Below are 27037 nucleotides of genomic sequence, written 5' to 3'. Positions count from 1 at the left end.
TGTTTCTTTCCAGCTTCTTCAGCACCTGTGGGCCTAGGCTTCCGGGCAGAGATGGAGATAAAGCACCAGGTGGCCAATGGGCCCTAGTTCACAGGACTGCTCAGATGCTGACAGATCGATTGCATGCCACCACAGAGGTGTCTGTGACTACCCTGGGCCTCTGGACCCAGAGATGAAGTAAAACCACCTTGCTGGGGAGTTGATGTTTCAACACACAAATCCAAACATTTTCGCTAACTTTTGTCTGAAACGTCAGTGTCATAGAAAATCTCCTTGATAGTAGGGGCCTGGCTCTCTTCATCTTCATGTGGCCCTACCCTACATAGCCCCACCCTTAGTGCATGGTGGGTGAAATAAGTATAAGAACACAATCAACAGGACACGGCCCTAAATACATTGTGAGAGCCCTTCAGCTGCTACAGCTACTCCTTTTGGCCACCAGGGGGAGGCATGGTGTCTTGAACTACAAACTGGTTGGGTTTCAGAACCGGGGTGGATGTGATTCTCAAAAAACAGTTGGTGCCAGGATGCCAGCCTCTGCCAACAGTTTCCTGGGCCCACAGCAAAGGGAGACAGAGAGAGGTAATCATTTTTTTCCCTATAAAACTATTTATCCAATTTAAAGGAATACGCTTTGTTCTGAGATTGTCTTTCCCAGTACATGTTTTATCATTAAAACCTTTCTTTTATGAAATGATGGCAACTGTATGTGGCAGAGGGTTTTTTTTATTGTTAACATTCCTATTTAATCCAATAAATAATGGCAACTTTCTGGTGTTCACAAATGATTTTAGAAAATTACTTTTTGGGTTTCTGAAATCAAAAGTCAGGGATCCATTCGCGTAGAATCAGACAGGGCCCAGAACAAAAAAGGGGGTAGAAATAAAGCTCACCTTTGGGTCCCCAGCCTTCTTTCCCACCACCCAATGCTGCTTCCTTCCTGCCCAGCAGGCCCTGGTCAGCGGGTCAGCTCAGGGCCCTCTGCTCTCTCCCTGCCCAACCTCCACCTCCTAGTTGAAACCCATTCTCAGGAAAGAATCTGCCATCAGCAGCTCAGGGAACATTTAAATCACTCCTTTCCTCGCCCAGAAAAACCGGCCTTCTGATCTGATTCCAGAACGCAGATGAGTGCAGCCAGTTCAAGGAGTTCACGCATCAGCAGAGGAAGCTGTGAGATGAAACCCAGTCAGTGAGGTGCTGAAAAAGGGGCTTGACGATCCCAATCTGCTTTATCAGGGAGGCCAGAAGGGCTACCCCCAGAGCAAGTGGACCAGGTTCTCAGACAGAAGAGAACCAAACGCTCCTTCTTCTTCACTCACCTTTCTGGAAAGTCACAGGTCAAACCCGTAAGTGCCTACGCTATTCTGTTCCTGATAACAGAGAGCCTTCCATCCACAGGATCAGCGCAGCCAGGGCAAGAGGTGACTTCCCAAATCATAAAGGCCTGCTTCGGGCTCACGCCAAGAGGTACTGGCCACAGTGCACGTGGAATACGGTACTGCACTACTTTTAGCAATGATTGCACCCAACAAATCCGTAGGTCTGCGCTGAGACCTGCCACGGGCACCATAGGCACACAAAGGAATGTGAAATGCAGGGAGGCTGCCTGCAAAGATGCCCCAAAACGATTGCCAGAATTGAAACGAGATGACGGCTGGTTTGGGAGACTTGGAAAAGCTTCATGATCTGGGCCTGGAATGAAGGGTAGGGTTTTGACAGGAAACAAGAAAGGAAGGACCTATTCAACAAAGATACAGCCTGATCCGAGGGCTCGAGCAGAAAGTACGGGGTTGTGTGTAGGGCACAGGGCCCGGTTCAGTTTGGTCAAAATATCAGGCAAGTAGCAGGAAAACAGGGAAATGATAAGGAAAGGCAGGAAGGCTCGGCAGACAGGCAGAGGTGGGCCTGAACCCCAGGGCCACAACAGACCCCTCGGCAGTCTCAGTTGACGCTCTAAGCTCAGCTCCTTGACTATCAAATGTGGATAATGGGCCTTACTTTTCAGAGATTTAAATAAGAGAATGGGTGTGCAATCGGTATTACATTTTAGTTTACAAACACAAGCAGTAAAAAAAAAAAAAAAAAAGTTTTAAAGTAAGTTTTACCTTTTTCTTATTCAATTTCTGTTCCAAGCCTCATTCTCCCTGATGTGGGAAGTGTCATGTCCTATAGTTCAGGACTCTGGCTGCAAACGTTCTGGGCCAAGTCGGGCCCACCCAGCCCTCAGTGCTGGCGTGTACAGGGGCCTCTCTCACTCCACCTGCCCCTCACGTGTGACCCACGCTGACTGCTCGTCCACCATCCCCACTCCTGGCAGGATGAGTTTGCTGGGGCTGCCGAAACAGAGAACCCCAACCTGGGTGGCTTTAAATAATGGAAATTTATCCTCTCCCGGTTCTGGAAGCTGGAAATCTGAAATTGAGGTGTCCGCAGAGCCATGCTCCTTCCAAAGGCTCTAGGAAAGAATCCTTCCCTGCTTCTTCCTCGCTTCTGGTGGTCACTAGCAATTCTTGGTGTTCCCTGGCTTGTGGCTGCATCCCTCCATGTCTGCCTCCATCTTCGTGTGGCTGTCTTCTCTCTGCGTGTGCAGCTCTTGTCCAAATGTTCCTCTACTTCTAAGGACAGTAAACTATTGGATTAGGGCCCACCCTAATCCAGTATGACCTCGTCCTAACTTGAGGATATCAGCAAGACCCCACTGCCAAATCAGGTCACATTCTGAGGTTCCAGGTGGACGTGAATTTGGAAGAGACACTATGCAATTCAGTGCACTCTCTGAGAGGTGCCCTCCAGCCCACGGATCTCCCCTGCTGGTTCTATGCCTCTCGAAGGCACCTGGGTCTTTCTGGCCCTCTGCTGTGGGGCTAGGGGACAGCCCTCTCTGCTCTGAGACCCTCCCACCCTTCCTGTGTTCCCCCCAGGGGCTCAGGTCCTCACCCCAAGGTCCCATAAGCCCAGCCCTTCCCTGGGAACTTGGCTGAAGGTGGATGAGAGCAACGTGGCCTCCCTGGGCTCAGACCCACCAGCACCCCGTCTCTTTTCACCCCCAGCACTGCCTTCTGGTGTCTATTTACTACCTATGCTCCCAAGTCTATCGGGGAAGGCCTACACTTTTTTTTTTTTTTAACATTTAAGGATGCTTTCATATTTTGTAGTGACATCAATTTTTTCAATAGAAAATATTTGGCCAAGTGTGACATAGACAACATACATTTGAGCTTGGGTGAGTTTCTAGAGGTGATTTAAATGGCATGTGATAAAGTTATTTTTACCCTAGCTCCTTGGTTCTTTTTTTTTTTTCTGCAGAGCTTTGGACTTCCTGACATGTATCTCACCAGCTAAACAGGGCAAAGGGGGTCTGCTAAGGAAACACCAGCAGTAAAGTGACTCATAATTTGAAAATACTATCCCACTGCCCCACTCAGCCGCCCAGCTCACTGAACGTGTGTGAAGGTCTAGTGTTGTCCCCAGGGTGTACATTTCTGTCACCCAGGATGACCGGCCATCTGGGTTTGCTTTGCTCTCAGTGCTAAAAGCAGGAAAGTACCAGGCAAACCAGAACACGACCGTCACCCTGCAGTAAACGCCATGACCTTCCCCAGTCCAGGGATGCTAAACAACCCTGCGGGTGGGGATTACAGCTCAGGTCTTAGAATCCAAAGTGTTGAACAAACAAGAAGTCTCTCCAACAAAGGCTTTTTTTTTTTTTTTTTTTTTTAAAGAGGGCTACTGGTTATAATGTCAGAGAAACGCCAGCAGCAACTGGCGTTTAGCAACTGGTGGGATACCACAGAGGCATCACCGAGGGAGGACTCGGATAGCCAGGTCCTCTTGGGGGGGCTCACCCCGCAGCCCTCCCCTCACACGTGGCCTTCTCTATGACTCTGGTCCACACTCGGCCAGCCGCTGCCCCACCACAAAAAGGACACTCGACTTCTGTTCCATATTCTCGGAAATAAAAATATTGTAGGCTAGCCTACCCCACTCCCCCGGGGATTCATTCTTTCCGGCTTTCTGCGTTTTGACTGCAGCCGGGCAGGCGTCTGATTTCTGCAGCTCGTCTGCGGGGCGGAAAAGCAACGTGAAGTTCCACAGCCTGAAACCGAATTTCTGGTAGGAAGGTACCATCTGGTGGATATTGCGGAAACTGCTCACGTCCTGTGCTTGAAAAGGAGCACCTGAGAGCAGCTCGCCCGACAGAATGCACATGGAAATAGTACTCCGAGACTGAGCGAGAGCTCAACATCCAGATACAGGCTCTTTCCCTTAAATATTGGACTCCACATACAGCTATTCTCAGAACCAGTCAGAAGCATCTAACAGGGTCTGTTTCCTGGCCTCCTTTGTCCCGTTTACAAGGACAGCCGTCCCCTTACCTGCGGTTTGGCTCTCTGCGGTTTCGGTTACCCACGGTCAACCACGGTCTGAAAATATTAATTACCGAATTCCAGAAAAAAATTCATAAGTTCATACCTTTTAAAGAGCGCGCCATTCTGAGCAGCATGATGAAATCTCGCGCGGTTTTAAATCCCGCCCGGATGTGAATCAGCGCTTTGTTGGGCGCAGCCGCCTATTGGTCACTTAGGAGCCGACTGGTGTCAGATCAACAGCTGGGATGCTTCCGGGCTTGTGTTCGTCACCCTTATTTTACTGAATGATGACCCCAATGCACAAGAGCGGTGGTGCTGGCAATTCGGATGCCAACCAAAGAAAGTGCTCCCTTTAAGTGAAAAGGGGAAAGCTCTGGATGTAATGAGAAGAGAGAGAGAAAAAAAATCATATGCTGAGGTTGCTAAGATCTACAGTAAGAACAAATCTATCCGTGACATTGTGAAGAAGGAAAAAGGAGTCCCTGCTAATTTTGCTGGTGCACCTCAAACTGCAGAAGTTACTTACGACCACAGCACGTGGTAAGTGCTTAGTTAAGACAGAAAAGGCATTCAGTTTGTACAATAAGATACCTTGAGAGAGACCCATTCACATGACTTCTATTACAGTATATTGTTATTTTATTTATTTATTTATTTGGCTGCATTGGGTCTTCGTTGCTGCACACGGGCTTTCTCTAGTTGCAGCAACCGGGGGCTACTCTTCCCGTTGAGGTGTACGGGCTTCTCATTGCAGTGGCTTCACTTCTTGCAGAGCACGAGCTCTAGGTGTGTGGGCTTCAGTAGTTGCGGCATACAGGCTCAGTAGTTGTGACTCGCGGGCTGTAGAGCGCAGGTTCAGTAGTTGTGGCTCATGGGCTTAGTTGCTCCACGGCGTGTGGGATCTTCCCGGACCAGGGCTTGAACCCGTGTCCCCTGCATTGGCAGGCAGATTCTTAACCACTGAACCACCAGGGAAGTCCTATTTCAGTATATTGTTATGATTGTTCTATTTTATTATTAGTTATTGTTCATCTTTTACTGTGTCTAATTTATAAACTAAACTTTATCACAGGTATGTATGTATAGGAAAAACATAGTACATGTAGGATTTGGTACTATTCATGGTTTCAGGCATCCACTGGGGGTCTTAGAACGTATCCCCTGTGGATAAGGGGGGGACGACTGTAAATCAAATAGCTATTCAGTGTCTATTCCGTTCCTCTAAAGTATAATTCTGCTTCTCTTTATCATGGACATTCATCTCTGAGAATTGTATTTTGAGAAATCTAGTCATCCCTCATTCGAAAGCCTGTTGCTTGTCGAGTCCAACTCTCCATGGACAGATTCGCACATGTGGTTAATCCTGCTGTGGAGGGGTCCTCTCCCCAGCTTACCACGGTCCCTTCCTCTGAGACTCTGCGCCCCTAATGAAGATGGGGGTCCCAGCATGCTTGGCCACCAGTCCCCGGCTGCAGTTGGTTGAGCTGGGATGGCCATCTCACTCAAGCTGGGCAGCCAGATTCTTGCCTTCCTGGCATTTGGGATTTGGAATCGGTATTCAGAAACCATGAACTGTTGCAGCTAGATCTGCAGTGAGGTGGACTCTGGTACTGAGGGGCGACTGCTGCTACCACGTACACAGGAAAGCAACCAAGGCTGGCCGGCCAGGAGCAGACCCCAGACCGGAGAACAGCCAGCTGCAGAGACCCTCCTGTCTGTGCTCTGGAGCATTCCGTGTCCCGGGTTGCACGCTGGCCCTCGGACTTCATGAGCCTTGCTGTGTCTACCAGGGAATTCCCCTTTTTCTACTGGAGCAGATTCTGTGGTTACTTATAATTAAGACACACACACACACACACACACACACACACACACACACACACATACACAAACACAGACACATACACACACAGACACACACGCACGCACACACACAGACACAGACACACACAGACACACATACAGACACACAGACACATACACAGACACACACAGACACATACAGACACACGCACGCACACACACAGACACACACACATACACACACACACACAGATACACACAGACACAGACACACACACACACACACACTCTCTTTCTCTCTCTGTCTCTCTGAAGATCTGTCAGTAGATCCTGAAGCCCGAGGTGCCAGACCTCTGAGGTCACCTGGGGGAGTCGGAGGAGTTCACAGAAATAAAAAATCACTTCTAATGGAAAAAATTAGAAGTGAGGGACTCCACGCTCTATATAACACCTGTGATCCACAACGAGATAAACCATCCTCCTCGGGCCTGTCTGAAGGTTCTAGCAAGGGTGGTGGCTACACCTCTGCCCGCCCGAAGAGCAGGTTTTCTCCGATCATCGTCCAGGGTGCAGACAGTTTCGGGGAGGAAGTGCTTGGTGACGGAGGAAGGAGACACCCACTCCCCAACACAGCAGTCACGCTGCAGTGGGTGGCAGACGGGGCAGCCAGAGGCTTCCCTGATGGCCCCTGGGTTCCCCGGGAAGCGACCCTGCAGTTTGGTGGGCAGGCGGCGGGAAGGGAAAGAGGCAGGATGAAGAACTGAGCTGCGATGTGGCCAAAGACCAGACTCCGCCGTCCCCACGGGGAGCTCTGCAGTGTAGACGGCCTGTTGGGGTTACCCACATTGGGCGAAGACGTCCCAGCCTTTATACCCACATATCTGTCGGTCACTAGGTGTGGGTTGCCTAGCAAAGGCAAGCCCTGGGGCAGGGAGGCCCTCTACTACTGTAGGCTGTCTGCTACAGGCCTCCCAGCAAGGGGGCAGCAAGTTCTTCCCTGAGGGCATCCCCAATCCCTGACAACTAGCTGGGCTCTTAACGTGGTGTTTATTCCCTTGTTAAGGTCTCACTCCCGCTGGGAGACAGCATCTTTCTCGGTCTATTCTTTCTTACCCTCACGTAATGACAAATTGACACAGGCGTTTACCCAAAGTACATTAAACCATCCCCAAAAGACCAGGACCTGTATGTAAGAAATATGGGGGAAACCACCAACATTTGTTCCATTTTTACTTTTGCCCCTTTGCCCCTTCTCTTTACTGTATTATTTCTCCCCTTTTTTGGCTTTCTTCCTTCTCTCCAATCCCTCCTTCTACAGGTCAGAGTTTTATTTTCTAAGAGGATAAGCAACAGGCTGATTTGTACTAGCGGGTGAGTGATGGCTAACTGATCATTCCTGTCCAATGCAGTCTTCTCTATTCCTGCTGTGGTCCAGATGTTCATTTCACCTGTATCTAGACAATCTTTTCCTTGGTCTCCCTTCTCCATTTCTTCCCTAGTCCACCTCGACCACTGAAGCCACACGAATCAACTTTAAATATCACTTTTGTCACGTCACTCCCTTGCTCAGTGTCTCTTCAGTACCCTACGTGCTCAGTCCAAGGGGCACTGGACCAGAATTCAGAGGCCTGAGGGGCTGTGTAGCTCAGAAATGAAGCGCACATGCTCTGGAGCCCGACTGCCTATAGGGTGAATCTCAGTTCCAACACTTTCTGGCTCCATGGCTTTGGGCAGGCTACTTGGACTCTTCTGTCTCTGTTTTTCCATCTGTGAAATGGAGGTGAAAGCAACATAACCAGCTGTGAGTATTCGATTAGATAATACACCGAAGGCATTTAGAATAGTGGCTGGTACACAGTAAGTGCTCTATAATGTCAGCTATTGGTAGCACTGTTAGTACTATTATTACCACTCTCATTCATAATACAGTATTATTAGGACTATTATTTATGGTATTATTCTACTAGTAGTAGTACTATTAGTCACTGAGTACCAAATAACTGAGTGACCTTGACCTTGAACAAACCACTTTATCCTACTGAAGAGGGGCTTCGGTTTCCCCACCCTTAAATTGAGGGGATTGCCAAGTGTCCCTTCCAGCCCCAGAATTTTGTTTCTCTCCTCTTCATGTCATTCAAGACCTACCCTGTCCACACACATTACCATCTTACTGTATGGTGGCTACAATTTTCGGTTCACCCTCACAGAAGCCTTCGTTCCTCCTTCTGCCCAGCCCGGAATTGTCCCTGTGCCCCTCCATGTGCTCTCAGACTTACTAGATAGAGGACGAAGTTTGGTCTCTGTGATCTCTGTGTTTGCCCGTAGCATCTGGAGCGGCTGCTTCTTCATAGGCGTTCAGGAGGTGTTCATTGGCCAGACTGATGCCCAGCGCCCAATGTCTTTGGCCATTTTCCAGCTATGTGTCTTCCCTGCCTCTTCCCCTCTGGAATCACTCCCCCAGCAGAGGGCCTGGAAATGCTCTGACTTTTTTCAGTTGCCAGTTTAATTTGCCACCATCCTTCACAAGGCAAGTTCCCAGAGGCCTGGAGCACACCTTGCTGGAGCTCCACGTGCGGGCGCATTCACCCCCAGGCAGAGGGAGTTCACATACAAAAAAACGACCGGGACCACGGTGGGAGGGAGGAGGGAGGTGGAAGCTGCTGGAGACACACTGTTACAGCCTCCGGTTTCTGAGCTCTCCCCACTCTGTGGGCACTGATAGAATTTTAGGAGCTGTCGTCTAAACATTCAGAAAAACTAGTGTCCTTGAGTACAGACATCTTCCAGAAAGATGGCCTCCTAGATACATCGTTTATCCTTCCATAGGTTAATGCCTGCGGCACCCACCACAAGTAGTTTAAGGTTAGGCACTGGTAACAGAAGGAATTGACAAGCAGTTGTACGATCCATATGTGTGGGTAAGGGAGGTGGGAAATGCCATTTTTTTTCCAGAAGCATCAATGATAAAATCTGTACTATCAGATAAGGAAGCCACCACAGTGTGTATGAGTGGAGCAGCCTTGGACCACTAGCCTCTGCCGAGAAGGTCAAAAATATACTTACAGGGCTTCCCTGGTGGCGCAGTGGTTGAGAGTCCGCCTGCCGACGCAGGGGACGCGAGTTCGTGCCCCGGTCCGGGAAGATCCCACATGCCGTGGAGCGGCTGGGCCCGTGAACCATGGCCGCTGATCCTGCACATCCGGAGCCTGTGCTCCGCAACGGGAGAGGCCACAACAGCGAGAGGCCCGCATACCGCAAAAAAAAAAAAAACGAAAACAAAAACAAAAAAACATATATTTCAATCTGTGTATATTTGGGCCTGTTGAGTGGCCATACTGGCTAGTTTGGGGTTTTTTTTGTTGCTGTTATTGTTGTTGTTGTTTTGCTGCATCACTCGGCAGGTGGGATATTAGTTCCCTGACCAGGGATCAAACCTGTACCCCCTGCAGTGGAAGCATGGGGTCTTAACCACTGAACCACCAGGGAAGTCCCCACTTGCTAGGGTTTAAAAAAATATGTATCCCTTTTAAGACCTAGCCAGATTTCTGGCAACTTCAACCCTGCAGAACACAACCAGGATCCTGGGGTCGGGTAAAATTATCACAGCATCACTGCCTCACTGTACCACCAACTGGTGGTAGAGGAGGAGTAGAGAAGCACTCTGGCCTGAGGGAACTGTACACTCACAGCATCACATTCATTGTGAAGCCCATCCAGTCTTCTGAGAGCCCCTTTTATGCTGCAGATACAATTCTGAAAATGAATACAAACCAGAAGGTCACCTGAATTCAAAGTCTGGCATTTCCCAGGTTCATCTTGCCAACCTCTATAGCCAATGCTCATCTCAGTTGGTAGTGCCGGGTAATTGCATCCCTGATTAATCTGATCAAAGGTCTTGTGCCAGTGTCTCTTGTTAACACATCATGGTGTGGTCCCTAACCTAGGGTTTGCTGCGATCTCTGCCACAACACGATAGAGGGGCTACAGACTGACTCTTGGGAGACTGATCGCTACCGTCTGGCCTTTGGCAGTTGGGAGAGGCCTCCTCTATATGCTGTGCTGATATCCAACCTCCTGAACCCTAAGCGGGATGTTTTATCAACTTCACACGTTCAGAGTAAATAGAATAAAAAATCCCTGAAGGAGCCATGTTATGCTGAGGACGAGCCACTGGAGCTGGGGCTGTGCCGTCCTCAGCCAGGAGTGTCCCACCCATCCTCTCCTTTCTTTCCAAGAAGAGGACTGACCCATCACTTTTCCAGGGTTAACCTGCCCCGTCTCACTTTCCATCCCACCAGCTCTTACCTCTTCTGGGAACTTGAATCAGAAACCACTAAACGACTCTCTCACCATGCCTCCTTCGCCCAGCCCTTGGGCATGCTCCCCACTTCTTGGGATAAACAAGCCCACCCAACCTGTCCTCTCTCCTCTCCTTCCACCACTCTGCTACACGGAACCCTTTTTCACTCCTTTAGGTGCACACTTCTTGAAAAAAGCTGTTAAGAATCATTAGGTCTGGGCTTCCCTGGTGGCGCAGTGGTTGAGAGTCCGCCTGCCGATGCAGGGGACACGGGTTCGTGCCCCGGTCCAGGAGGATCCCACATGCCGCGGAGCGGCTGGGCCCGTGAGCCATGGCCGCTGAGCCTGCGCGTCCGGAGCCTGTGCTCCGCAACGGGAGAGGCCACAGCAGTGAGAGGCCCGCGTAGCACAAAAAAAAAAAAAGAATCATTAGGTCTGTCTCGGGACCCTCTCCTATGCCACAACACCTTGCAACCTGCTGCAATTCCCATTTCTCTTCTGAGGTTGATCCCTCAAAAGCCACCAGTGATCTTCCAGTTGGGAAATGTAATGACCTTTGCTTCAGCCTTCGTCTTGGTCAACTCTACAGCTTTTGGCATTCCTGCCAGCAATTTCCTTAATGTCCTCTGCCTCCTGATGCCCAAGACACTGCACTCTCCGCGACTCTCATGCTAATACCGTGACCACCACTCCTTCCTCCTCAGACTCCTCTTCCTCCTCGAGCCCCCTGCGTGGCATTCTCCAAAGCCCTGTCCTTGCCTTTGTCTCTCTCCTTTAACTTTCCTTTTTCAAGGTTTCAGCATTCACCTCTTTGTCCATAACTCTTGATCTTCATCTTCAGTTCTGAAGGTGCTACTGACCTAGAGATCTCTGTTTCCACCTGCCTCATGGACATTTCCGTTGTTCCCTTCCATACACCCCTCACAATCGACAGGTACCAAAGTGAACTCATCACTTTCCAGCCTAAACCTGCTCTATTCCTGTTTATGCTGTCGGCCCCAACATCCCTCCTCACCCCGACCCAGGCCCAGCATGGTCTTTCCTCCACCTCTGCCTGGGTCTCAGGATGCACTGAACTCCATCGACAGCCGCTCTGAACCAGCTTTCTCATACCCACTCTTTTGACCCTGTTCGCACACTCCACGCTAACTCAGGCCTGCACTTTCTCTCTTCTGGAGAATTAAGTGGTGGGCTAACTTCCTGAGATTAATTTGTGTGTTTTCATGTTGTCATTTCCCTCCTCCATTCCATGAAGACAGCTGAACACCTGGTGCATCCTTGCCTCTCATAAAATCCTTTCTGGCTTTTATTGGAGAAAGCGCACTTAATGCCTTTGAGGGCAACAAGGGGACAAAGGAGATGCTTTTAAGGAAAGAGGAGGAGAGACAGGGAAAGACTTACAAAATAAAAGAAGTGGAATACTATGCAACAATACAAAGGTAATACTAAACACCAAAAATGAACACTGATATACACAACCGTGTGGAGGAGTCTCATATATACAATGTTGAGTGAAAGCCGAAGGATTCTATTTATAGTAAATTCTAGAACATGTGCACTAATTGATAGGGACAGCACTCAGTAGAGTGGCTGCCTTGGGGTAGGGGGGAGGATTGAGAGGAAGGGGGCAAAAGGGAGCTTTCTTGAGTGAGAGGAATGTTCTGGATCTTGGTTGGGCTGTGGTTATATGGCTATTCCATTTATCCAAACACATCAAACTCTACACTTGAAGTCTACAAATTCCACTGATTGCAAAGTTTAATAAGACGTCAGAGGGCGCAGTGGTTAAGAATCCGTCTGCCAATGCAGGGGACACGGGTTCGAGCCCTGGTCCGGGAAGATCCCACATGCTGCGGAGCAAGTGAGCCCATGCGCCACAACTACTGAGCCCACGTACCACAACTACTGAAGCCCACGCACCTAAAACCCGTGCTCCACAACAAGAGAAGCCACCGCAATGAAGCCCACGCACCATAACAAAGAGTAGCCCCCGCTCGCCGCAACTAGAGAAAGCCCGCGCGCAGCAACGAAGAGCCGGTGCAGCCAAAAATAAATAAATAAAATTTAAAAAGAGGTCAGAGGTTGGGAAAGGGTGATGGGAGGAGTTACCCGAGTACTTCTGATGGTAGCATCCTGAAGAGGAAACACCACTCAGAGGAGAGGGCTGTGTGGTCTTCAGGGAACCTGGACCTTGGACTCCAAGGATCCTAGACGTAGGAAAGCTTCCCATACCCTACACCACAGGAGGCCACTCAACTTTACAGATGTCAGTGCAGCCATGATGGAGTGGAGGGTAGGAGTCCTTCCCAAGCCTCTCAGGTACCTCATTAAGTTTCGAGATTTGAGAGCGTCCTTGGGAAGGCAGGAGTGCCAAACAACGATAGAGACTGAATTTCCTATTATCCCTATCAGAAAACTCAACCTGAAAGAAAGAAAGAAATGGGTGTTTCGTGTACACTAGACTTGATGGACTGAGAGTCATACCTCCTACAAAGGGAAAGACCTTGGATTTTTCTCTCAATCAATTCTTCCCATCCACTCTGATAAATTAATCTTCCTAAATCACAGTTGGGGGTCATTTTCTGGCTGAAGTCTTCAATGACTCCATATTCCTTAGAGAAAACAAAAGTCTATATCCGTTGGCCTGAAATTCAAGGGCCTCTTCAATCTGTCTGCCTTCCCAAACTCATTAGCCACAACTACTCCTCCGTCAGGAGAGAGTGAAAGGGATGCTATGTAAGAAGAGACTAAAACACCGGTCAGAGGAGCTAAGTTGTCCTGTTGCTAGGACGTCACACTCTTCAAGACCATAGTTGCTCCACACACCATTTGGCCAATATTCAGAGAAAGTGAACACATGTTAATACTTACCTAACCCAAATATAATCACAACTGTAAATCTCTCAAACATTGGGATCTGTCCCAGTCACATTTTTCATAATAGCTACACACAGTAAACGTTTATGCACATGTGAGTTTGGGGAATGCGTGAGACAAGCCCAGGCTTTGGGATGAATCCCTGCTCTGCTCTGAGGGGAGCTGTGTATCCCACAATCTAACACGTGCACACACACCCATTCCAAGCAGCCGATTTATCTCAGTAAGATACACTCTTCCACTTGCTCTCACTAAGCCAGACACTGAAATCCACTCAATTTAGCATGGACATATGTTGTAATTCTGACCGTGGAGACGTAAGGAGAACTCTTCTGGGAGGCGTGTAGGAAATTGCCCGTTTTCTTAAAAAAGATCATCCAGGAAGAGAAGTCTCTTCTGCTGCTGGACGTGATTATGTCCGGACAGGAGACCTGAAAAAGCAACCATTCACTGTCAACCATGGGAAGAGACAGCCCAAACACAGAGCCTCCCGTGCAGAGACTGGCACGGCAGAAAGATAGGGAAAACAGGGTCCCTGATGAGGTCAGTGGATTATCAGATTAATCAATCCTGGAGTAACCTACCTAGAGACTGCTTCAATACAAGATTACATTCTTATTTATTTAGTTAATTCATTTGAGTTGGATTTTTCTGTTACATGTATCCAAATGGATTCTTGGTCAAGTCTTTGGTCAAGTCTTTCATCCGTACTCAGCTTCATTTTTCTGCCTTGGTCAAGTCTTTCATCCGTACTCAGCTTCATTTTTCTCCTCTGTAAATGGACCTAGTGATGCCCAATTCATGGGATTAAGTGTGAAGTATCGAAAACACTGCCTAGCACAGAGTAGGTGTTCAATAGATAGTAGTTTTTTATTTTGTTTTGTATTATTTTTTTTTAATTTGGCCACACTGCACAGCTTGCAGGATCTTAGTTCCCCAACCAGGGTTTGAACCTGTGCCCTCAGCAGTGAAAGCAGAGAGTCCTAACCACTGGACTGCCAGGGAATTATAGTAGTTATATTACTGGTAGTAATATATATAACTGGTAGTTATATTTTTAACTAGTTGTCAACGTTTTCCAGGTAGCAAAAAATATACTCCTTTAAACACTTTCTTTTTTCAACTGTTTTTTAATATTTATTGAACAGAATTGAATCTTTCTGTGGAAAAATGATCAAAACCAAGGCTTAGGATCATGACTGGGAATGTTCATTATCTTTCACATACACGGTGCATTCAGGCCTTGCTGACGTGTGTAGATTCTTCCTGCCAAATATCAGAAGATGAGCTCACAACAGGTCAGAGCATCTCCGGCAACACGTGGTCCTGAAAATGAAACCCACTCCTGGAGTGATACTGGGGACGGCAGGACTGGGGACTCAGTGTAGAGGGAGAGCCAGCCAGGAAGAACAGCATCCTGGAGATGTTTGGTTCAGCATCTCAGCATCATTTGGTTCAGCATTATGGGAAACTCCATCAGGAGCCGCAGAAGACAGTGGTCTGTAAAGCACTGGTTGTCAGCCTGGCGGGGACAAAGACGGGATAAAGACAGCTGGAGACGGGGAGCGGGTTACCACCTCAGTTTTCTTCTCGAGAACGTGGCTTCTCTCTCTCCTTCGCAAAGAGTAAGGGACGTGTTCAGTTTGTCCCCAGACTCTCACCCAGGCTGGGGGACCGGCTCTAAGAGAATGTTTTCTGGTGTTTGGAGATGTCTGCACCGTATCCTCCAGTTGGATGTCTGCTTTGGCAACGTGGAAGGTGCATGGACGTCTTAGCGTCAAGTTGCTGGGGCAGCCCCGGCCAATCTGAGCTGAGGTAAAGGACAGGGGTTTTGAAATGACTTGAGACTGCAATTTTAATAACACAACCAGACCACAAAACAGCGGATCCTGAGGAACATAACAACACACATTGCGACTGACTCTCCCTGGCTTCCTTCACGCGCGTTCTGTGGAGAAAAATAAAACCGTTCCAGTGTTCATCACTGAAGTGATCGGGCTTAATCAAACCATTTAGTACATCCAGAGGAATGTGAGGACAGGAACACAGGTAAGTCCCTTGTCACTAGCTCAGAATCTAATATACTGACATTCATTAGGGAGCAAACACTGGAACAGAGAGCTTTCAGGACCGCGTGTCAGGCAAACATGAACTAAGGGGCACAGCCATGAGGAAAGAGCACGGATTACGCAGCGTGTGGGCTTTTACCAAATCCTTCCTGGTTACTCAAAAGGCTTTCTCTGTTACTTCCTATTTCTGCTGGTTTTATGAATCCCTGCATACCTAAGTTTCAAGGAAAAGCATTACTTTAGGCATAAGATGATCAGCGACATCGATCCCCCAGCAGCCCCTGAGAGCCAGAGACTTTTGCTTCACCATCCTCTACAGAAAGGGCAAGGCCCGCCTGGAAGGCAGTTCGGTGAATTGAGACTGTTTTGCTGCTGCTGTGTTGAGATCTATTAACGTCATCAGTGGTTTTCCTGAGCTGTTTTTAATTAATGGTTTATTTCAACCAAAGTGGTGGATGAACAAAAGTAAATACGCAAAGGTTTGAAAACAAATCAGGTTGGAGTGAGGAATTGTGCGTTTACTTCTGCACATTTTCAGCTACCAATGACATGCTGTGTTTCCTTAGAGTGCAATCTGACAGTTTATCACCTCTGAGTTCCTGTCAATCTATCTTATCTCTAGTGAGACTACTAATGGGGGGCTTACTTGCACTTACTGCACATTATGACAAATACATCTATCCACTGACATTTAGGTGACTGCAGACAGATGGAGCTGTAAAAAGCTTCAACTGCACCACGCCTCATTGCCTGGGTAACTTGCACTTTATTAAGCAGAGGTAGAATTGTGAGGAAGAGGATACCACAGTCTGTTAGGTTTCAAACTTGGAGAAAGTCTCAAAGAAACAGCTAAGATGTGAAGCTTCTTTGTGGAAAGTGTTTATCGAACATCTACTGCATGCACAATGCTGGTCAAGACACTGAAAAAAAAAAAATCAGATGGAATTTTAAGCACAGACGCCACCCTCCAGGAAGAGATATTACTTTGTGGAAGAAAAATTATCTACACACAAAACCATTAAAAGTGAAAAAACAGGATACATGGATATATGCAACATATGTATTATGTAAATACATTACACATAGATTTAATGCTAAATTGAGAATTGTCAAAGTGGACATCTGTCCTAGCCCAATCAGCCTAAGTCTTCCAGAAGCAAACCAATAGTCTGACAAAGTCAATAGTCTGACAATATCCATTGCTATGAAAGTACCTGCACATGTACTGCACATGGAGGAAATGCGGAAATTACCAATTTGGGTGGAAGGGTGAAATTTAAATAAATCAACATTGTGATAGGCTCAGAGCAAGGCAGGGTGCTGTGTAAAGGCCTGAACATCAGGTTTGAACAACAAATTGGACCTAGGGTTCTGTATCCTTGGAAACAAAAGTTGATATGTTCAGTGCTGTGTTCCCAAACCCTTATTTGAAGCTCTGTCCCTCATTTGCAAGCCAAGGCAACTTTTGTATCAAAGTGAATTACATAAAAGGGGGATATTTCATCTTACTGATACAATTTCAAATAGCAAAATTTCTGATAGTCTATGATATTTAGAAAAGTTTCTCAGTGAGTAAGAAAGCAGCAGTCACTTGAAGAGAGTTGTTATGACACATTATGGCTGCAGCATGTCCATGGGGAAATACTGTTTCCTGTTAACTCTGCAGCTGGCTTTATCGGTGCCTCATGAAGGGCAATGCAGATTTATATTTTCTCAGTCTGAGCTAATTTTTGCTTTCTCGGCCCCCATTACAACCTGAAACACACACTGTGCTGCATTTCGTTAGTAATGTTCAGGGCTGTCTCCAAGTTAAGCTGTAACTGCGAAGTGAGTGCCCTGTATCCCCACCAAGGTCCTAGCACAGTGCCTCCTACATGATGGAAGCTCAAGAATATTCTTTGAACTGAATTTGATTATCAAGAAATAGCGGGGCTTCCCTGGTGGCACAGTGGTTGAGAGTCCGCCTGCCGATGCAGGGGACGCGGGTTCGTGCCCCGGTCCAGGAAGATCCCACATGCCGCGGAGCGGCTGGGCCCGTGAGCCACGGCCGCTGAGCCTGCGCTCCGCAGCGTGAGAGGCCCCAACAGTGAGAGGCCCGCGTACCGCAAAAAAAAAAATAGCAATATTTCAAGTTCATCAAAATGGCACACCAAGCCCAAGCAAAACGAAGATTGGGTCGAGGCAAGCGGTAGGTCACGGAGCTCTTCAACAACCCAAAGACCTCCCCACTTGCAAAACTGAAGGCAGGCCATTCTTCCTCAGCTGGAAGAAACAATCATTTAACGGGATTTCAGTACGAATCCATTCAGCAAAGTTGCACCTACAAAAGGAACTCTCAAAGGAAACAGGCAGCTATGACTCGGATTAGCCTTGTGTGTAAATCCTGCTCATGTGAATTCTATACTTTCAAGCTGGCATCTTTCAGATCTTGCTCCTTTTATGAATGGGAACAGTAATCAGCCTTTTCTTTCTGTCTAATCCTACCCAAGGATAAGAGGGGAGGGGGAGGGGGACATTCTTAAAGGTGACTCTTTGTTAGCTCTAGGCTTGGGCTATTTGAGTCCACTTGGCAGGTTTTATGAGGCAGCTCTAGGACAATGTAACAGCACATAGAGGAAATAAAAATGCTTGCTTCTTTGATAAAGTATAACTTCAGTTCATTTCTTTGCTACTTAGGCTAAAATGGCCCAAGGCCACTTACTTAAAGAACTTTCATCACTTCCTCCTGCTATTGTTGCTCATTTTAAGAATATAAAGGGCCCAAGCAGGAAAGCTGCTTGGAAATGGGAAATGATCTAGCCAAAAACGTAGGTGACGCAGGGCACACAAGCCCTGGTCTCAGAACACCATAAATTCTCGATTCTTGTTATAATTTCATGACTTCGGTCAGTTAAAAAAAAAAAAAGTTGAGGGGCTTCCCTGGTGGCGCAGTGGTTGGGAGTCCGCCTGCCGATGCAGGGGACACGGGTTCGTGCCCCGGTCCGGGAAGATCCCACATGCCGCGGAGCGGCTGGGCCCGTGAGCCGTGGCCTCTGAGCGTCCGGAGCCTGTGCTCCGCAACGGGAGAGGCCACAACAGTGAGAGGCCCGCATACCGTAAAAAAAAAAAAAAAAAAAGTTGAGATTTTCTGTGGGAAATAACCAATTTAAATTATAGAACAGAAGAGGGTATATATATCCTGAATAAATATACTCTGGAATATAAAACCGAAACCACAATCCTCTCCGAAGCCAAAGCTCAAGTATCTCAGGATCAGGACACCTATGGTTAATTCTATGCTAAAATACAAAGAGCAACTGGCCAAACCAATCCATGCTGTCAGCTAAGGTTCAGTTTGATATGTAAAACACACCATTCAAGGAGCTCTTGATCACATGTTGCAAAATGGACGTAGTTCTGAACTTTTTTCTGGGTAAGAAACCTTCATTTACCCTTTATAAACCTTAGACAAATGTGGAACTTAAGTTGATGGGTGTCGCAAATCTGCATGAATTAAAGACAATTATCAAATCATGTCTTTGTAACTTGAGATGACACTGATCTTATTTCTTTGTCGACTTTGCAATTAATTTGGCATCTTTCCAATGATCTACATCACTAAAGAGAAACTGTACAAAGCCTACCCTTAAAGTCTCAGAAAAGAACACCATTTCTGTTTTGCTATAATGCTCCTGCATCTTGAACAGTATTTAGCATAGAGAATGTTAACAAACCCATACTGCAGAATAAATCACACTGTGCATTACTGAAACAGCCTAAGGAACATTTCGTTTTTACTGAAGTCAAAGGTATATTGCTGAGGATGGCATCCTTTAAATGGGAAAGTGAAATGTGTTGTTCCTATAACCCAGATCCAAATTGTTCTTGATAGCAGCAATCTAATTGAAATATATTCATTTATGAATGGAGAAAAGAGAGACACCTAGTGGATGGACTGAAAGACTAAACTCAAAAGCCACCCCACTCCTTCCATCTCTTGTTAAGTGTCTGAAAAAGTCATTTGTCTTCTTTGTGAAATAGGTCAAAAGCAAGTTAGTTACTTCAATTTCAAGAATACTAAAATGCTAACGATTGAACACAGTCTTCTACTTGGGGTTTAAGAAGCCGTATTTTTCTCCTTGTGGGGGTGGGGGGATGGGGGGGAAGAGTACTTAAAATCATTTAATGCATCCTTCCAGTGCCCTAAGGAATAATGTCCAGAGTTGCAACTTCCATTTTATAAAGGTGAAGAAAGAGGAAAAGACAGTACTGCTCAGATCAAATAAACGTACTTCTTTTGAGATGTATCAGTGGCAGGTGAATTCAGACATACAAATCAAATGTAATCCAAACGTGAGCTCATTAGCAGATCCTTGATCTTGAAGTTATTAAAATATACGTACATATTAAGGGTTGAACCACTTTTTCAATGGCCTATCTTGCAAGGGATGTAGTTAAAGACAGCTATAAATGGATGTGTAAATAGAATTTTAATTTGTGCCACATATGTGACCTATTTTTAAAACAGACATCACCCGGCCTGCACCATAAGTATTCTTTTTAATTACTGAATCAAAACAGTGGCAGGATCAAAAATACCATTTCCACAAGTCCTTTTTGATCCAGATCATTCTTCAAGAAATATTTGAGGACTTCCCACATGCCAAGAATTGTATTTCATAACACTATCACAAACTTCACTTTTACTTGTAGCCTAAAAACGCTTTCCCAGTTTTTAAAACCCGTTGAGGTACTTTCTAATTCGCAAAAATCCAGTTACATCACTGACAAATTTAAATTTCAGCATCAGTGAGAGCGGAAATATGGTACATAAATTTAGCACGAATTTAGAGGCACATGGCCAAAATGTGTAAGAGCTCAAATATGCCACTTGGCCTAGATCAGGACAGTTTAAGGTTCCAGTGGTTGTTCTGTATATGAAGTGTCCTTTACTTTCTTTCTTTTTAAACATCATTGCCTCATAACGTCCAATTCAGCCTCGAATAGACTTGCTGAGTGTTAGGCTCTTGCTATTCCTTCAGCCCTTCAGCCTGGTAACTATGGGCATCATGCAGAACTTGGTAGACACATATTTAGGTCATTTGATACCTCCCTCTCGTCAGCGGCATCTAGCACAATAATGCTGGTATAAGCTCTCCCAACAGGATGGGTCTGAGAGGCTAAGCAAGCTGCCAAGTAAATTCTGAAAAACAACAATTAATAAACCATATGCTGTTCAGTATAAACAAAACATAAAAACAATCATCACCAACGAGTCCTATTCAGCCACTAAGTACTTAAGCGGCCTCACATAGTGTGTTCCCTCATCTGTAAAATGTGAGCTGAACTAGACCAAACTCTGAGGATTCCACAATGTTACTGATGTCAATTGTGTGCGTGTGTGATCTCAACCTTAAAGGCATCAATTTTCAAGTCTCTCAATGTCTGAGGGTGGCAAACATCTTCCCATCTTACGCCCCACTCTTCAAACCTGTCCACATTCACAACATGCTGACCCTCCCCAACTACTAACTGTCACACAGGCCGTTGCTTCCATAACCAAAACATCTTCCCCACCTATTCTCCGTCTACCAAAATCTTATCCTTCTTTCAAGGTCTCAGGAAAGACCGTAGTATTTCAGTAGAAACTGCCCCGTGAAGTACTTCCAACATCTCATGACTGTACATGACATCCCAGCTAAGCATTATGGCACCAAAACACAAGTCTCAGATTTTCTTATTGCCCAACCCTCTAAACAGTGGATTCTTAAGCATTTGCTTGGGAAAGATACCATGTACGTCCAATAAGAGAAAGAATGTATGGTTCTAATTCCAGTATCAACTTTCTAATAAACCTCCAAGAGATTAACAATCTACCACAACACTGACTCTTATTCATTGAAAATGGAGGCAATTTTGAAGTCATCACCTCTAAATTAATTGGTTTAAAATGGGATTTGGACAAAAGAATCAAAATTGATCAATAAAAAACCAGAGCTAGGAATCAGTAGTGTTTCTACCGTTGACATTGAATGTTACAAAACATTTCAGGGCATTTCAATTAGCCTTGTACAATGCTATGATTTAGAGACACTGGCCATTTATTTACACCATGGAGATTTCAAAATGATCAAAGACCTAGTTAAGGAATTATTGAAGACCTACTTCAGAAAATTTACGATCACTTAAATAATTCCCCACTGTTTTATGTAAAATGTCACTTTTATTTTTAAGGCAAAAATTTAGCCTTAGTTTTATGATATAGATAATTTTAAAGGAAAAAAGTTGTATACTCAAGTAATTCAAAGTTTTAATTTCAAAGTGAAAAATGGATTTTATTCACTCATCTATCGAACACATTTACCTAACCACTACAATGTGCCAGGAAATATGTAAGGCACTAAAAATATCAAATGAATAAGACAGACCCTACTGTGCAATTACTTTGACTATTATTGGGTAACATCAAAAATAAAGAATTTCAGGTGCACACAAAATAATAATTTTAAACCATAGCCACACTTTATAACTTTCACCTTTACCTAGCTGAGTTATTTTTTCCTAAAAACCAGTACTACCACCACCACCATCTTTATGAAAAGAAATTCTAAGCTAGGATGATGTCTCTTAAAACTCTGGGCAAAATATTCCTCATTCCTCTGAGAGCATCCTTACTAATGCATTAGCGTCTAAGCTCAGGACATAACGTTTTATTCATCTTCATGCAGTGCTTGAACCATAGTATGTAGTCAAGAAACGCCTCTGGGATTAGAAGCCCCAAACTTGATGCACTATATAGGTAGTATAAATGAGTTGTAGTGTTTGAATAAAACTGAAACTATTTTGACTCAGCATCTTAGTTTTAATGTAATATATAAAAGTCACCAAAAGTGAAGAAACACTGGAAAACAGTAAAGAATAATTATTTGCTAAATCAAAATGACAGAAAAATACCTTTCTTCTTCTTAATTTCCTTATTTTCTTCTTTCAGGGTTTTTTCCCCCCCAAGTTGCCATTTTTTTCGAAATCATTCATTCTATTTTTCTTTTTTTTTCTGTTCCTGTGACCACTGGAGCAATGTTAATGCAATTCTGAATTCCAGTAGGTGTTATTTCAACTCCAGGTCCCAAATGCATCAATTAAACTGGGTTATAGCATGGAGAATACCAAAGACAACCACATATTTTAACTTGTTTTTGTTAAGATTTTATCAGGACCAAGCAGGTTATAACGAAAGTTCCGGTATGCTGAAAAACAAATTATGTGGAAGAGGCATGAACATGTTACAGTATTAAGGAGTTATTAACAATGAGTAACAGAAATCCTTTTCCACTGAAGTCTAAAAACTTTCCATACTCACAGGGCTTCCCTGGTGGCGCGGTGGTTGAGAGTCCGCCTGCCGATGCAGGGGACGCGCGTTCGTGCCCCGGTCCGGGAGGATCCCGCGTGCCGCGGAGCGGCTGGGCTCGTGAGCCATGGCCGCTGAGCCTGCGCTTATGGAGCCTGTGCTCCGCAACGGGAGAGGCCACAACAGTGAGAGGCCCGCGTACCACAAAAAAAAAAAAAAAAAAAAAACTTTCCATACTCACAAGCAGAATCTAGACATTCTTGCTTAAGGTCAATTTAGGTGTGGTATGGATCTAATTACAAAAATAAAGTACTTATTTTCAGAACTTGCTGTGAAAGTTCTTTATAATTTCTCGCTAACAACTCTGTCCTTGGTCAACTATACAGACTAAGTGGTATTACACAGAAATATGTTCTAAAACACAGGATTCCAATATGAATGGGAGAATGTTTCACCCCTAGAGTTTGCACATATTTTGGTTTGTGAGTATGTTAGCTAATATATTTAGTGCCCATTTAACCTAAGCTGGGATTCTGGGTGCTAACAGTTAAAAGATGAGACTGCATAGGGCTATCCAAGGTACTCAAGTCTATTGATGATGAATTACAAAACAACAGGGAGTACAGGGGTCACAGGAGTCAGAGCTGGGCTGGCAAGAAAATCAGAATACACTGGACTTTATTACTGACAGATCAGTCCAGCATTTAAAGAAACAACAGCACTCTCTACAATGATACAAATAAGCTTTTTACATGACAAATAATTTCCTCAATATTGTTACAAGTACTCTGGTACCGCCTTTAGGGTTATCTGAAAGAATAAAGTTTCTATTTATATAGATATATTCTCTAGGACTTCTCTAGAAATTAAGTAAAGAATAAAGAACATAATAGCCTATTATCCCTATAGTTCATTTTATTATTTCTGAAGGTATTTCTAGAAACTGCAGGAACAATTTATTTCCATCTGTTAAAGTAGCTTTGAAAACAAACCAAAGAATTGTATTGAGGGACCCGAATGAAGAGGGCGATAACTGGCAGTCTACACCATTTACTAACGTTTAAAGGTGAAGCTGCACTCACTAAAGAGTAGGCATCAAGTTAGAGAGCCACCATCTATTTTACTTCTGTCCATTAATATTTCCCAATTGATCAAAGCCCTGCCTATTAGAAAGGAGACCTTCGATGACATCTTTACTACCACACATGAATTAATTGAAAAGGCTAGGTTATATTCTCACAACTCATAAAAACTGCACTGTTAAATCCAGATAACACTACTACGTTTATATTATAAATTGAATTAAGGTCCAGAAAGTTCAAACAATATGTCCATGATTATACAAATATATTTTTCATGTTTTAACAATAACAACAAAAAAAGCTGGAGGAATTGTATTATCAGTTTGTAGAACCAGAATAAAAATTTCCACCTCAGGCCCTCAGTCTAGTGTTCTTCCAATGTAGCACGCTCATGCAGTCTGACATCAAATCAGTGTTACAGATTTTAATTCACTTGGCCAACCTCTACACATATATAACCAAAGGTGCTATATATAGAAGAAATGATATATAATGACAGGAGAGATGTAAAGAAATAAATAGCACTGTTTCTATCATATTATACATCAGGAAACATACAGGAAAAGTTTAGAGTCTTCTTGTTTCCCCAAATAAGTTTAAGCTTAAAGCAAAATTTCTGACCTTCACATTTTCATATCAAATAGTTAAGAACATCTTTATTAAAGTACGCATGAGACTGTAATCTGCAGCTTTGTAAACATGTCTTTCAAGCTTGCTTATTTACTATTCAACCATCCTAGATGGAAAAGACATTTATGACCATACTAATAATACTTTGTTGGGCCAGGAGGATGAATTCTTCAATGCTTATCAATTTAGTTCTGTATCAAAAGATCTTTGAGGGTTTCCCTGGTGGCGCAGTGGTTGAGAGTCCGACTGCCGATGCAGGGGACATGGGTTCGTGCCCCGGTCTGGGAAGATCCCACACGCCGCGGAGCGGCTAGGCCCGTGAGCCATGGCCGCTGAGCCTGCGTGTCCAGAGCCTGTGCTCTGCAACGGGAGAGGCCACAACAGTGAGAGGCCCGCGTACCGCAAAAAAAAAAAAAAAAAAAAGATCTTTGGAAAAGCAAAGTGCAAAACAGCATATATAGTAAGCTCCTATTTGTGTTAAATAAGGGAGCTATAGTCATTTCTATATGCACAGAAAATTACAAGGACATGTAAGACATTCTAACAGTGTAATGATGAGAAAATGAGACAGGCTAGTGTAGGAAAGAAATCTACTTTCACTATATACTCTTTGGTACTGTTTGAACAGTTTTTTTTTTTTTTACAACATTCATGAAATACTTTTTCAAGTAAAAGAAGACCTGTGACCCTGATACTATCACCACTACAAGACACACAGTATGTTCTTGACTCCCCCACTCAAAGGGTTAAGAGTCACATAAATGATTAATATAATTTTAAATGTCCAGATTCACTCTAAATAAAAACTAATGTTTACTCCCCAATTCTATATTAAAAACAAACAACAAAAACAATTGTTCAACTTTTGGACAGAGGTATATATATTAACCCTGTGTGTTATTTTCACGGATAATGAAGTTCAAGTGTTCACTGGTATTACTGCTTAAGTTCTAAAATCCTATAAAACATCTCCCATTTTAGTCTTCTATAAATAACATAAAATTTCAAGTTCATAAGAAATTTTCTACCGTATACATTATAGAGATTTCAATGAATCCTATCTCAACAGAAATAAAAAAGTATGTAAATATATAAACACAAAGTAGAATGACACTGCTTCTAAAAAAAAACAGAAAAGGTAATTCAGTTTTAATTTATTTTCATCACTTGTTCTTCATGATCCAGATATTTTAAAATGCAATGAAAATTAACTTTCCATGATATGTCAGGGACTGGCACTAAAAAAACTTTCAGACTGCAAATGAGTTATACAAATGAAAATATCAAATGGAGATCCAGTTATCAAAATGAAAGCACTCAACATATTAAAAGTTCACAATTATTTGTTTAGAGCACATAAAAAAGTCAGCTTGCTAACCAACTGTTGTGATTTTTCAAGAACTACTGCAGAGGTTTGAAGAAAATAGATTTATTAGTTAACTTATAAAGAGATTAAAAGAGCTTGAAACAAGTATTAAAAAGAAATTTGTGCCTTTATTAGAATGGTGTTAGGCTTTAAATATACCAATTTGGGTAATCAAATTATTCATTTTTTAATAAGAAATGACACTGCAGAACTGCAATACTGGTCCAACAGTCTTGTCTTTACTTTTCCTTTAAAGCGAGAAACAGAATGCAAGTAATCAGAAAGCACTAGCAGGCATCAGTTAATCCAAGATACTAGCTTCTTAGTTCCAAAAGCACTTGCAAAGAAAACCACTGGGGGGCATAGGGTACGGAAGCACTTCCTAATAACTGGAATCCCATGAGTGTGTGTGTATGCCAAGTCTCACAGGCTATTTTTTGTATTTATCCTTTACTTGGTCATTTTTTTCCCTCAAATACTAGTTTTTCTTTGACTTTTTTTCCTCAAAGTATAAAAAGTATGAAATATAAACAAGCTCTTGCATTGCACACTTCAGAGTGTACAATTCAAGCATTATAGAGCTATCTACATACCGATAAATCCCATCAAATCTTGGATAATTCAATAATATACAAAATAGCAGGGCACAGAAAGAACTAAAACCCACTTCTTTTTGTTACACGTTAAGATTCAAATATTCAATCTAAAGAAAAACACTTAATCATTTTGGCTCTCCTCTACATTCGCATGTTGATATACTTATTAAAATATTCCTGTATAATTATGTTTGGTCTTATTATTTCAAGTCAGGTTTACAACCTCAAAACCAGCCATCCAGACAAAACAGGTAATCAGAAAGATTATTTCTTCCCCACCTCCCTAACCCCAATAACTATGAAGCCAATTTTACGACATGACTCCAAACACTGGATTGTGACGACAAATGCTAGGTCCAATTTCTTCATAATCCTTTTTGGTGTGGCATACTTGGTAGAACTCAGGCTGCAAATAAAAGCATATATTTTTGTAAAGGTCAAAAATTTACCACTTTTCCACATGCTTTAAAATAGATTTGTTAAATCTAAAATGTTTATTATTAGTCCATTCATGGTACTTGAACAAAGCTTAGAAATTCTAGCAACCATGACTCAAAATCAGCTTTAAGTCTATAACCAAAACTGAAAAGGAGCATTTAACTCGAGTCCCTCCATCCC

General features: G+C 44.2%; 1 protein-coding gene across 1 annotated transcript in view; it reads right to left on the bottom strand.

Annotated features, from left to right (window-relative positions):
• Positions 1–21848: 21848 nt before the first annotated feature.
• The window catches only part of ACTR3 (actin related protein 3), a 61670-nt gene continuing 56481 nt past the window's right edge, over positions 21849–27037 (bottom strand). Inside the window, exon 12 of the mRNA XM_060016924.1 lies at positions 21849–26825. Within this exon, the coding sequence (XP_059872907.1) occupies positions 26730–26825 (96 nt within the window). The 3' untranslated portion in view covers positions 21849–26729. The remainder of the gene's footprint in view (positions 26826–27037) is intronic.

Source organism: Delphinus delphis, chromosome 7 (genome assembly GCF_949987515.2).
Source record: "Delphinus delphis chromosome 7, mDelDel1.2, whole genome shotgun sequence".
Taxonomy (NCBI): domain Eukaryota; kingdom Metazoa; phylum Chordata; class Mammalia; order Artiodactyla; family Delphinidae; genus Delphinus; species Delphinus delphis.
This window is presented reverse-complemented; position numbering and strand designations above follow the sequence as displayed.